A 14,614-nucleotide genomic window follows, 5' to 3' on the forward strand; every position below is an offset into this window, starting at 1 on the left:
AGAAATGTTCATAACACTTTGGAAGTATTTACATATGTACTCACAATATCAGGGCATATAAGACTACACAAAATGATGGGAAATGGGATTAAAATAGTTAGATGATTGGCCCATCGAGTCTGCACCAGTAAAAACAAAGGGCCTTTTCTTTGTGCTGTACATCTGACTTCCTTCTCCAAACAAGATTATTGATCTTGTTTATCATGGTCCCATGTACTCGCTCAACTTCTCAGTGCTCCTGTCAGCTCACACTTGCAGGTATATGTAGTGAAAGGTACAGAAGACAAGGGAAAGTCTAACAGGACATGCTGAAAGACACACCATTACAGCAAAACACTGGGATAGTGCCATATTACATGTGCATAGATAAGACTTGAACTAGAAACCAAATATGACAAAGTTTATTTCATTTGAGAAGCAAGAGGCACATGAAGTAATGACTACTTAATACAAGCACAGAAATTTCAAGCTGACTCATTTATAATATTGAATTATAGTTTATTACAAATGAAGTTAAAAAGAAGCATTACAGGCATGATTATAATAAGCAACTAAAATGAACAAGATTGCTCAGACACCTTCATATTTACTGAAATCAAATAGATGTACAAAAGAGAAAATTAAGTGAGAATGCTCAGGGTTCGTTAAAATTCTGTAACCATCAATGCAAACTGGTGACTTGCAGTTACTGGCTGTTTCCATTGTCCAATTATTAGGAAATCTTATTATTTTCAGCTTTGACAAAATGGTGCAGTTGGAGAGGGAAATAGTCTTGTTACTGTGTGTCTGCAATCTGGTCAGCCTTTCCCTATATAATATCACTATCTATTGCTGTTTTCTTTATTTATGGATTCTGGTCTTCACTGACTGGGCCAGTAATTATTGCCCATCCCAAATTTTCCTTGAGAAAGTAATGATGAGTTTCTTTCATGAAGTACTGCAGTCTATTAAGTGTAGGTAGACCCACAATGCCTTTAGGGAGGGCACTGAAGGCTTTTGGTTCAGCAACATTGAGGGAACATCATCTCCTGCATCTGCTGCCCTTATCCTTCTCGGTGATCATGACTGTGAGTTTAGAATGTGCTGTATAAGTAGCCTTGGTAATTTTTTGCAGAGCATCTTGTAGATGGTATGCACTACTTCTAATATGCATCAGTGAAGGGAGTGAATATTTAGCATGAGGTGGCAATTGAGCCCGCTGCTTTGTCCTAGAATGTTGTGAAGCTTCTTGAGTAATGTTGGAACTATGCTGGTCTAAGCAAGTGGGAAGTTTTCCATCGCACTCTAATTTGTGTCTCTGGGGAATCAGGAGGTAAGTTATTCACAACAGCATTCTGAGCTTCTGGGCCCACTCTTATAACCACACTACTTAGATGATAAGTCCAATTAATTTTTGATCAATGGAAACTCCCAGATTGTTGATAGTAACTAGAAAAAACTCTTCCTTGATGTTATCTTTGAAAAGCAAATGAATGGAGATGCAAGTATTTCCTCTCCCATTAAATACATTATGTCATACGCAGTGGAATCTGGGCAAATCTAATGATTGCATTAGATTATGCACATTGAGTATCCTTGTAGGGAACTCAAAGGAGATTTTAAAATTTTCTTAGTTATACTTACACAGCTAATTGAAAGATTTGTTTTGAAATTTTTATGCTGTAAATGTACTTTTGTAAAACTTTATTATATGCAACTTTAGATATTCCAGAGCCCTTGATATGTAAGTAGCATTGATAATAGAAATCAATAAAATATCTTTTTTTTAACAAGTTTTACTATGTGCATTTTGACATGCAGCAATAGTTAAGAACAATGATTACGTAACTTTAATGGCTACAGCTGGGAACTGTTTTATCATTTGCTGGTGATAGGGAGCTGCTGTTAATTTGAGAAGACGTGGGCATGAGACATAGAACATAGAACATAGAACAATACAGCGCAGTACAGGCCCTTTGGCCCTCGATGTTGCGCCGATCCAAGCCCACCTAACCTATACTAACCCACTATCCTCCATATACCTATCCAATGCCCGCTTAAATGCCCATAAAGAGGGAGAGTCCACCACTGCTACTGGCAGGGCATTCCATGAACTTACAACTCGCTGAGTGAAGAACCTACCCCTAACTTCAGTCCTATATCTACCCCCCCTTAATTTAAAGCTATGCCCCCTTGTAATACCCGACTCCATACGCGGGAAAAGGTTCACACTGTCAACCCTATCTAACCCCCTAATCATCTTGTACACCTCAATCAAGTCACCCCTAAACCTTCTTTTCTCTAATGATAACAGCCCCAAGTGTCTCAGTCTTTCCTCATACGATCTTCCTTCCATACCAGGCAACATCCTGGTAAACCTCCTCTGCACCCGTTCCAGTGCCTCCACATCCTTCCTATAGTATGGCGACCAAAACTGCACACAATATTCCAGATGCGGCCGCACCAGAGTCTTATACAACTGCATCATGACCTCAGGACTCCGGAACTCAATTCCTCTACCAATAAAAGCCAGTACGCCATATGCCTTCCTCACCGCACTATTTACCTGGGTGGCAACTTTCAGAGATCTGTGTACATGGACACCAAGATCCCTCTGCTCATCCACACTACCAAGTATCCGACCATTAGCCCAGTACCCCATCTTTTTGTTATTCTTCCCAAAGTGAATCACCTCACACTTAGCTACATTGAATTCCATTTGCCACCTTTCTGCCCAGCTCTGCAGCTTCTCTATATTTAGACCTGTCTAAATTGTTCTGTCCGTGGAAGTAGATTGCTGTTATTTTGTGCTGTGAGGAAATATAGCTGAGTTTCCAGCGCTTGATAACTGACACAAACTTGTATCAAATGTTCAGGCACAGAACAGATCACCATTCTAAAAGCAGGAAAATCAGTTTACACACAAGTGCTTTAAATGACAAGTCTTTTATGCCTTTTATTCCATTTACCTCACTGGTGGTATGGCACTTAAGGCCACTAACCATATCACAGAAAAGGCTTGTTTCTCTCAGTTCTGTAATAGATTTATGCCTTTTGCAGCTCATCAATCAGATTCACAAGCTCCCAGAAGTTAGAATATCTTCTCACCAAAGTTCCTGGAGCAAATTAGTTTGATGTGTAACTATTGATAATTCCCTGAAGAAACCTACTGTCATCTGCACTTAAACTAATAATGAATGCTGAAATTAAAGAATAGCTTGGACTTTGAGAGAGTTGGTCAGGCTTCAAATAGAAAATAACTTCAGCAATTTTTGTCTGTAACTAATTGCTTTGAACTTAAGTGATTTGAAAGACCAGAACTTCTGTGTATTTTTTGGCAGTGAAGATGAATTGATTTGAGATGAAGACAAATCAGCTGTTTACTCACTCACCAATATATTGGTGTTAATTTTGTAATTTTTTTCTCTGTTGAACTGAAAGATCAAATGATTTAATCACATCAAAAATCTTCAATGTTGAGACATCCTGATCCTTAGCAAGCACACTACAAGCATTGTTTGGCTTAAAGACTAGCATTTCATCTCCAAAATAATAATCAAATAATGAGCCTCAATTAATTATTCAAGCAATCTGACCAGTCACTGCACAATGCAGATAGCAAAGCAGCAAACTGTATTGAAATTCCAATAAATGCAAAGTTAGGCTTGAGATTTTTCTAATCCTGTTTCGAGAAAATGCATTCTTTAAGTTAGGAATAAATGTTATCCATGTTCTTTAAAAGTTTTAATAGCACAATAATTGCAAACTGCAGCGCCTATCAGTAGGTGACCTACATTACTTCAGTTTCTGCTCACTATTAGGAATTCTGTTTAATTATGAAAGGTAATAAGGTATTCTGGATATGCTTGATTATCTTGAAATACCACAAAAACCTCAGGAGATTCCATTTTATCTGTTACGCTGTTGTAACGCTCTCTGCTGTTTCCTTGTGGATCTTTGAGTGGGGGTTCCTTCATGTCTTTTTTTCCTTTGCAATAATCTCCAGTTAAAACTCTTGCTCTGTATATCAATTTGCTTCCTGTTGCATCAGGTTTTGAATATGTGTCGTGTGCAGAATATCTTGCATGTTGAGCAAAATATGTCCCTTCTCCATAAAAAACAGCTACAAAAATTTGCCAGATATTAGTTGTGACATTACAACATGTTAGTTACATAATGACCTCTATCTGAAATATGCTAATGCATTTATAATACTTTTTTGTTATTCAATTATTCAACATATAAACCATTTTGAATTGCACATTATATTTTCCAGGGATTTTCCACCAAATACTCAATTTAGGTCAATTATTGAATGGTTTTCTCCATTTATCAAATGAAGAAAACACTCCCCATACTGCAGAAATAGATTTTAAATAGAAAAGCCTAGTGGGATCCAAGGAAATATGGCAGACTGAATCCACATTGGTGGCAGGGTGATAGCTGAGAGCTGATTTTCTATTTGGAAGTTTGTCCAGTGATCCCACAGGAGTTAGTGTTGGGAGCTTCCTGTTTGTGGTTTACACAGAGGTGTAGACTGATGAGTTTTCAGATGACACAAAATTCTAGTGGACTGGTCAATAGCGAGAGGCATAGTCTTCAAATACAAGAGGATATAAATGGGCTGATCAATGTCCAATGGGATTTAAATCGGGCAGGAAAGACCAGTGAAGGGAATATATGATGATAAGCAGAAGCCTGAGAATCAGGCAGGATCATATCGAGAGACCTTTGCTATGCATGTACTTGTACACTGGTCCCTAGCCAGGACTGATGGATAAAGTGTTTAAGAAGGTATATGGTATACTTACCTTTATTAGTTGAGAGCAGGACATTATAGTGGACTGTATAAAGCATTGGTTAGGGCATAGCTAGAGTATTGTTGCTGTTTTTGAATCCACATTATGGAGGGGTATGTTTGCACTGGAAAGGGTGTGGAGGAGATTTACCAGGATGTTGCCTGGGCTGAAAAGTTTGTTATAAAAAGTTTGCTCTAAGGAAAATAACTGCAATCTGTCCACAGGAGATTAAGAAGCAACATGGTTGAGATCTATTAAATTGAGGGATATAGGGAGGGGCAGAAAGTTTAGAGAACATTTAAGGAAAGGCTTTTTCACCCGGAAGGTGGTTGGAATCTGGAACTCACTGTTTGTAAGGATGGTAGAGGCAGAAACTCCAACAACAGTCTTTAATTGAGTAATTGCACAAACATGGCACACAGGCTATAGTCAAGTGCTGGAATAGTTAGGTGAAAGTTTTTGCCTGGTCCAGATGTAATGGACCTTTTTCCTGTGTGTAGATCTCTATTACTTTATTATGAATAGCCAAGATATTGTTAAATTTACACTTAACACATTTATTTCATTGCAAGAGACCTGGCAGGTAATGCAGATGAACTTAGGGATGGTTAGGAACATTGACAGAGATATTGTAGCTATTAAAGAAATGTGGCTCAGAGAGGGGCAGCTTAATGTTCTGGCTAATGGATGCTGTAAGAGAGGATAGAAAGATGAGAAGGCGGGGTTTGCAGACAGTTGTAATTGGAGAGAATAGTCCTGGAAGAACATCCAGTGAAGTTAGATGGGTGGAACTGAGACATAAGAAAGGGATGATCACTTTGATGGGATTAAACTAAAGGCCTCCCAATAGATAGTGGGAAATTGAGAAGCAAATATGTATGGAGATCTCAGCTGTAAGATTAACAGAGTTGTAATGGTCAGGGAATTTAACTTTCCAAAGATGGGAGTTTAATTTAGATAAATGTGAGTTGTTACATTTTGGTAAAGCAAACCAGGATAGGACTTATGCAATTAATGGTATGACCTTCGGGAGTGTTGCTGAACAAAGAGACTTTGGAGTGCAGGTGCAGAGTTCAGTGGATTCACAGGTAGACAGGATGGTAAAGAAGACACTTGGTACACTTGTCTTCATTGGTCAGTGCACAGATATAGGAGTTGGGATGTCATATTGCAGTGATAGATGATATTGGTGAGGCCATTTTTAGAATAATATTTTCAATCCTGGTCTCTCAGCTATAGGAAGGATGTGGTTAAACTTGTAAGGATGAAGAAAATATTTACAAGATTATTGCCAGAATTGGATGGTTTGAGCTATAGGGAGGCTGAGGCTTTGTTGACTGAAGTCAGAGGCTGAGAGGTGACTTTGTAGAGTTTTATAACTTCATGAGGGGCATGGATAGGGTGACTAGCCAAGGTTTTCTTCCAGGATAGGGGGAGCTCAAAACTATAGGGCATAGTTTAATTTGAGAGAGGGTTAAGATTGAAAAGGGACCTCAGGGGCAAAGTTTTCACCCAGAGGATGGTGCATGTATGGAACAAACTGCCAGAGGAGGTGGTGGAGACAGGTACAGTTACAATATTTAAAAGGCAATGGGATGGTACATGAATAGAAAAGCTTTAGAGGGATATCAGTTGCTTTTAAGAGTGGAGGCCTGTGACGAGTGGTGAGCCACAAAGATTGGTGCTGGGTCCACTGCTTTTTGTCATTTATATAAATGATCTGGATGTGAACATAGGAAGTATAGTTAGTAAGTTTGCAGATGACACCAGAATTGGAGGTGTAGTGGATAGTGAAGAAGGTTACCACAGAGTACAATGGGATCTTGATCAGATAGGCCAATGGACTGAGGAGTGATAGATGGAGTTTAATTTAGATAAATGCGGAAAAGCAAATCTCAGCAGGACTTATACGCTAAATGGTAAGTTCCTGGGGAGTGCTGCTGAACAGAGACCTTGGAGTACAGGTTCATAGCTCCTTGAAAGTCAAATTGCCATAGATAGGATAGTGAAGGAGGTGTTTGGTATGCTTTCCCTCACTGGTCAGAACATTGAGTAGGTAGACAAGATTGAGGAGTTGGGAGACAAAGTTGCAACTGTACAGGACATTGGTTAGGCCATTTTTGGAATATTGCGTGCAATTCTGGTCGTCTTCTTATCGGAAGGATGTTGTGAAACTTGAAAGGGTTCAGAAAAGATTTACAAGGATATTGCCAGGGTTGGAGTGTTTGAGCTGTAGGGACTGTTGAATAGGCTGGGACTGTTTTCCCTGGAGTGTCGGAGGCTGAGGGATGACCTTATAGAGATTTATAAAATCATGATGGGCATGGATAGGGATAAATAGACAAGGTCTTTTCCCTGGGTGGGAGAGTCTAAAACTAGAGGGCATAGGTTTAGGGTGAGAGGAGAAAGATATAAAAGGGACCCAAGAGCCAAGAGGGTGATGAGTGGTATGGAATGAGCTGCCAGAGGAAGTGGTGGAGGCTGGTACAATTACAGCATTTAAAAGACATCTGGATGGGTATATAAATCAGAAGGGTTTAGAGGGATATGGGCCAAGTGCTGGTAAATGTGACTAGATTGGGTTGGGATATCTGGTCGGCATGGACATGATGGACTGAAATGTCTGTTTCCATACTGTACATATCTATGACTCTATGACCAAATACTGGTAAATGGGACTACCTCAATCGATGATAACCAGTTGGGATGGGTGAGTTGGACCAAAGAGTTGTTCAGCATAGAAACAGACCCTATGATTTGCATTTGTATTATGGATGTTGGTTCATACTAATGCAGCACCTGTAAATGTACTGTAACCAGTACTGTAAATGCAGGCTGAATCAGCCCAGCCTAACACCAGAGGAGAACAGAGTTGAGAGGGAGCCATTATAGAACTTCACAGTGAATTTAGAATAGTTGGTTTGCTTTGAACCAACATGAAACCTGCAGCATAAAGGCATATTAAAATATACTGATGCTACTAAGATGTCCTATTTGACACATATATTCTTGCTCTGTGTAACAGAGCTAGTGACATTGCAAAAGTGGTTTTACTTTTATATTGTCAAACCTAATATTCAAAGCTTATTGAGTGCAAGATAACATGATCAAACATACTTTTATAAAATGAACTCCCATTCCATAATAAACAACCTGTTTCAGAGGTAACTGGGGAAGATTATTACCGAAGCAGGGCCTACATCTGTAGAGGCTGACATGCTATTTGAAAAGGGAGAATGTTAAAATGTTGCATTTTCTTAGATTAGCATTATGCTGTCATCTCCTACCACACTCTTTTCTAAAGTCAGGAATGTGTTTGCCTTCATTTGGCTGGCTTATCTGCTTCCATTTGCAAAGTAAATCCTCCTTCCCAGAGCTGGCTGATTCCAACATTCCTCTCAGGAGGTGGCCACTGCTGGGGGACTGCAGCCAGTCCTGAATCCAGCTCCAGCTAGCTGGTATTCACAGAATCATACAGTATGGAAGGGGCTCTTTGGCCCATCCATACCATCAAAAATATACCAGCAACACCTGTTCCACTTTCCCACATTTGGCCCATAGTCTTGAATCTTATTATATTTCAGGCTCATCTAAATGTTTCTTAAAGGTTGTGAAGTGTCCTGCCTCAACTACCTCCCAAGGACAATGCATTCTAGAACACCATCCTGTGGGTGAAAAGGCTTTCCCCTCAAATCCCCTCAAAATCTCCTGCCTTTCATTTTAAGATTATGCTGCTTTGTTACTGACCCTTAAACTAAAGGGCGCAGATACTTTCTATTCACCCTGTCCATTCCCCTCATAATCTTATACACCTCTATCAGGTCCCTGCATAACCTCTGCTCCAAGATTAAAAACTCCAATTTATCCAGCTTTTTTTCACAGCTGAAATGTTCCATCTTTTTAACATCTCCTCCAGTGTGCAACCATCTATCCTACAGTGTGGTGAATAGAACTCGATGCAGAAGTCCAGTTGTGGCCTAAACAAAGTTTTGTATAGCTCCAACACAAACTCCCTACTCTTGCAATCTATGCCTCAACTGACAAATGCATTCCTCCTGTATGCCTTCTTGACTAGCATATTAACCTGTGCTGTCATCTTCAAAGATCTGTGGACAAGATCCCAAGATGCCTCCATTGCTCTTAGGTTCCCAGTGCCTTAGCATTTATTGAGTACACCCTTGTCCAGGTTCCTTCTTCCAATGTACATCACCTCATATTTATCAGGATTAAATTCCATATACTGTTGATTCGCCATGTACTTGGGTGGCACAGTGGCTCAGTGGTTAGCACTGCTGCCTCATAGTGCCAGGGACCTGGGTTCGATTCCAGCCTCAGGTGACTGTCTGTGTGGAGTTTATACATTCTCCCCATATCTGTGTGGGTTTCCTCTGGCTGCTCTGGTTTCCTCCCACAGTCCAAAGATGTATAGGTTAGGTGAATTTGCCATGCTAAACTACCCATAGTGTAGGTTATTAAGGGTAAATATTGGTTAGGGGTCTGGGTGGGTTGCTCTCTGGAGGGTCAGTGTGGACTTATTGGGCCGAAGGGCCTGATTCCACACTGTAGGAATTCTAATCCTAATCAATCCATTTATATTCTCCTGTTAACTAACACCTTCTTCCTGACTATCAACCACCAAGCCAACCTTTGTGTCATCTGCAAATTTTCTCATCATCTCCCTTCCCATTCATCTACATTGTTTATGAGTATCACCCAGCACCTATTCCTGTGCATAAAAGGCTCCAGTCACAACAACAGCCTTCTACCACTACTCTCTAACTCTTATCAATAAGCCAATTGTGGTTGTCTTGCCAAGTTATCCCAGATCTCATGAGCTGGTGAAGGGCTTATGCCCGAAACATCAATCTCCTACCCCTTGGATGCTGCCTGACCTGCTGTGTTTTTCCAGTTCCACACCTTTTGACTCTAATATAAATGTATTCTCAAGTAGCTATTCCTAGTCTATTTAGGCCAGATCCTGACTTATATCAATAAAATTTGCCTTCGTCCAATTCAAAACCCTTTTTGCAGACAATCTTTTCTATAATAATCTTAAAACATATCGTGCTGTGGTTGCATTCACTAAAATGCTCTCCCACTCATCCCGAACACCTGTCCGGCTTTGCTCCCCAGAATTAGGTCCAGCACTACACCATCCCTGGTGGGACCTTCCACATAACTCTTCTGTAAACATTTCAAGTAATCTGCCCCCCTCTAAACCGTATCTACTATGATTATCTATTGGGGTAGTTGAAATCCCCTAATATAATTACCCTAATATCTTTAAAGATCTTAATGAAATGATGACATATCTGCTTCTCAATTATTTGCTGACTGTATAATACTCTTTTTATTTCTAAGTTCTACCCACAAAACCTTATTTGAAGATCCTTATAAAATATCATCCCTCCTTACTACAGCGACTGACTGCCTAAGTAATAATGCATCACCACCTCCACTTTAGCACTCTCCCCAGTCCTGCCTAAAGACCCAATACCCCAGAATGTTGAGTTGCCAATCCTGCCCGTCCATCAACCATGACTCTGTAATGGCAACAAAATTGCAATTCCACGTGCAAATCCATGCCCTTAGCTCCTGAATCTTGCCTCTAATACCTCTGATATTAAAGGGCTTCCAGTCTGACCTTATTCCCTGATAACACCTAGCTGAACTCTATCTGCCTTGGTTCCTTTTCAAAGTTATGCAGTGCTTCTATTCAACTAATACACTGACCTTTACCTCTGCTGAACTAGTTTATATTCTTCCCAGCAGAACTAGCAAACCCTCCTGCAAGAAGTCAATCCCATTCTCGTTCAGGTCTCACCTTCCTCAAAATGGTACTTGTGATCCAGGAGTCTAAAACCCTCCATTCTGCAATCGGCCCCCGGTTGCAAAACTCAACACAGTCCTGGGTGCTAAAAATTATTATAACAACCTCTTTGGAGGGTCATTGTGGACTTGTTGGGCCGAAAGGCCTGTTTCCATATTGTACGGAAACTAATCTAAAAAAAATGGTAAGATAGTTGGCTGAGTTCATTTTTGCTTGCTAGAAATGACATGCTTCATTTGTGGGGACCTATTCTCTGCAAAGAAAAAGAATATATTCAAGGCTTGCACTTTTTTCTAAATCATCTGGGAGTTTGCAGAACCCTTAATTGCCATGGTAATGTCTTGGTCAATTTGACCTAAATTATCAAACAACAACAATCTTTCCTCCTAGAATATAAATTCTCATCACAGTTTTAAATTGGGACTACTTGATTGGTCCTGCTGAATGCAAGATGAAAAGCTTTGACAACACTGTCTCTCTTTTATCTCCGCAGCAAGTATACGTGCTAAATATTCTACTTCTGTGCTCCTGGCAGAGTCTCACCTGCTAGAGGGCGTGCTATTTTCATATTTCTAGAACAAAAATCTCTAATCATTTATGTACAATAAACCTACCATTTAAGCCACAGTAGCTCCTGTTGAAACCATCTGCATTGATCTTAGAACATACGGTTGAGTAAGTTCCATGGTACAAAATGTTTTCATTCTGCTGATGAGGCCGTAGTCTGTTCATTTCATTTCTTTTTGCAATGTATAGTCGCCAGAGAGACAGATTCTGGATCCTTGTGATCTACAGTCAGTCAAACATATTGATTATATTAGGATCTCGGTCAGTAACACAGAAATAATTTGACCACGAGCAAACAGTCAATAAATCTGAATATGGACAGTTTGGCTTAAGTGCTAGTTATCTAAAGAACTAGACACTGAAGTGATTGCATTATTTAGTCACCAACTCTGGAATGGTGAACATGGATTTGCTCAAAGCATTCACACCTATTTCCCTGACAGTGGTTAACATAACTGCACACAAAGTATTGGCGAGTTATTCAGTGTGCAGTCGGGACTGGTTAGGATGGACCCTGGAAAGATACTTCTTTTTATAGGGGAGACAAGGGCTCAGATTTAAAATAAGAGTTCTTCCTCTTATGACAGAGGTGAGGAGAAATAGAGGGTGATGAGATGTGGGCATTGCTGGCTGGTCCAATACTTATCGCATGCCCCAACTGCTCGAGAAGGTGGTGGTGAGCTGCCATCTTGAACTGCTGCAGTAGATGCCCACAATGCCATTAGAGAATCTGAGAATTTTGATTTCAGGAGGTCTCAGAAATGGTAAGTAATTCCATCTGTGACACATGCAGCAATATGAGTGAAGCACTGTAGATGCATGGCGTATTGTTATGAGGCAAATTTGGGAAGATCAAGTGATAAAACCCACCAGCTTTTGGAGAGAAATCCTCCATGATACCCACTAAATTGACACTTGGCTGATTGCTGGTAAAATTCAAGCCTGTGTAGCTATACAATTAATTTTAGGTTATTAATAAATCTTTGGATGTTGACAGTGAATGATTCTTTATGGTAATATGAGTGACTGTCAAGGGCAGATAATCAGATTATATTAATGCAGTTGGTCATTGCCAGGCTTTTCTGTGTCACGATTATTACTAGCTACTTAGCCGAAGCCTGGATGTTGTGTCGTTCTTGCTGCAAAAGGTCAGAGACTGCTTCAGTATCTGAGAAGTTATGAATGGTGCTGATCATTGTGTAATCATGAATCAACATCCCCACTTCTGACCTTGCATGGTTATTGATGATGCCGCTCGGCTGAAGATGGTTGGGCTTGGGACACTGCCTTGAGGAACTCCTGCAGAGACATCCTGGAACTTAACCAACCACAACCATCTTCCTTTATGCTCGGTATGATTCCAACCAGTGGAGAGTTTTGTCTGTGATTCCAGTTTTTCCAGAGCTTCTTGATGTTAAGGACAGTCAATTTCACCTCACATTTGGAGTTATCTGTGAAATTCTCTTTCACAGAAACCAATGGAAACTAGGTCACTCAGTTCAAGGCTTAATTTGATAGATTTTTGATAAACAAGGATATCTGGGGCTTGTGGTGGAGGGAGAGTTGAGTGTTCGTGAGTGCGTACTTAGGAAAGAGGCGTTCACTTCACAGCATGATCAGCCCTAATCTTATTAAGTTGTAGAGCAGGGTTAGGCTATATGACCTATGTTCTTACATATTTTTCGGATACACAGTAATTATTAAATATTTTGCATCTTCCAGTAGAAATCAAGAAGTCTTACCAATTTTCACTCTCCCAAGTCAATGGATACTGAAACCAATTGTGAAAGTTAGCTTAGACAGGTTGTCATAACTTTGATAATCTGATTTAAACATATCATACCTTCATATATTAAAATGGTCTTAAAAAGAAGGAAACATGGACCCAAAATGTCAGTGGCAATCATCTGACCACAGGCTGAGGCAAGTTTTGGAAATCAATACAAAGTAAGCAAGATAATATGAACTGAAATTACCGTTTTATCTGAAGATTTTTAAACCTTTCACCTGAGTCTAGCATCAGGAAACCTGCCTTTTGTCTTGCATAGCAAATTGCATATATTGGACTCAAAAAGGTCGCTTGGAACTATTTGCCATCAAAAGATTATGGAACCAAATAGAGGAATAACCAAATGAATCTTATTACAGTCGCTGCATACAGAATGAAAATGGATTGGTAACCAATAGGAATTGACAACTCTCTCGGTGTTTCCTTTTCATCGTCTTGAGGGCCAACGCCAATGATAAAACAATTTGCCATGTACTCAAGGATTCTCTAAATTTTCCAACCACTGAGTAGTCATGAATCAATAATCAATTAAACAATTATAATCTCTAGTTGGTTCTTGTAGCAAAGTGGCAGCGTTCATACCTCTGGGACAGGAGATTCAAGTCCAACCTGCTCTCTGAACAGGTTGATTAGAAAGTATCTACACTCTTAACACCCCAATGATTTATGAAGTTATAAGCTGCATATTATCTTTCCCTGCTGTACTATACAATCTCCTCTTTCCAAAAGTTATTTGTGTGTGTTTGCAAGTATCTGACATCATTTTTATAATTTTTCTCAGGATAAATAGGTTAATAATTTTATTTCTACCTTTACTTAATAAAACTCGATAATTGGCTCCTTGATTGTGGCTGGTCTTGCGTTTTAATTGCACGCTAATAAGAATTTAAAAACTGCAGCTCATTGAGGAGGTTAGAAGAGGATAGTTGATTCACCCAGCCATACCTGGCCATTTCAAGGCTAAGTTAAATATTTTGTAACTGTTATAATTTCTGCTAACACTTTATTTGGAAATGAATATCAATGCTTACTGCATCAATTTTAAATGTTTGGCTAGATGCTATGTCCCCCAAAGAGTCCTGAAAGTCACGAGCTATTTCCTGGTATTCTGAGGAATCCGGTTTCACAGGTACTTCAAAGGATGTGCTATCATTTCCTCTGATCTCCCAGGTGTCTGGAAGTTCATCTGAAAAATGAAAGTAAAATTTGGTAGAAGTATTCTATTTGAGCAGATGCTTATCTTAAGCATAATAAAAAAAAGAGAGACAAATTAAGGAGGTAGCTTGATTAAGATTAAACCTGTCAATTCAACATCTTTCAAGTCAACCAGTTAGTTACTATAGGGTGACACTGTATCCGTGGAATCGTCTTCTGCAGTTTCACTTACCCGTGGTTTCCTGCAGCTGGAACATATAAACGGGAATGTTCTGGAACCAGGGATCAGAAGGCTGCTGGGAAGGTATGTTTTCCCACTGAAATGAATGGGTTTGCTCCTATATGTGGTTTCAGGCTTCCGCAGTAGGTCCTGGAACATATGTCCCACTGGTGCCGGGGGAACTACTGTATTGCTTTGGTATAAATGTAGAGGAATAAATTTACAAAGAAAAGTGCAAGAATTATGGAGTATTCATGATGTGGGACATTAAATAT

The 14,614-nt window shown here is 39.7% G+C and overlaps 1 protein-coding gene across 1 annotated transcript in view; it reads right to left on the reverse strand.

Annotated features, from left to right (window-relative positions):
• Positions 1 to 387: 387 nt before the first annotated feature.
• LOC122550105 (protein mono-ADP-ribosyltransferase PARP14-like) overlaps positions 388 to 14,614 on the reverse strand; it is a 74,756-nt gene continuing 60,529 nt past the window's right edge. The window contains exons 14-16 of the mRNA XM_043690693.2: positions 13,996 to 14,150; positions 11,223 to 11,397; positions 388 to 4,102 (exon numbers count right to left, since the gene is read on the reverse strand). Of these exons, the coding sequence (XP_043546628.2) occupies positions 3,810 to 4,102; positions 11,223 to 11,397; positions 13,996 to 14,150 (623 nt within the window). The 3' untranslated portion in view covers positions 388 to 3,809. The remainder of the gene's footprint in view (positions 4,103 to 11,222; positions 11,398 to 13,995; positions 14,151 to 14,614) is intronic.

The sequence above is a fragment of the Chiloscyllium plagiosum genome, unplaced genomic scaffold, assembly GCF_037043375.1.
Source record: "Chiloscyllium plagiosum isolate Xiang-an unplaced genomic scaffold, Cpla_swu_hap1 HiC_scaffold_5, whole genome shotgun sequence".
Taxonomy (NCBI): domain Eukaryota; kingdom Metazoa; phylum Chordata; class Chondrichthyes; order Orectolobiformes; family Hemiscylliidae; genus Chiloscyllium; species Chiloscyllium plagiosum.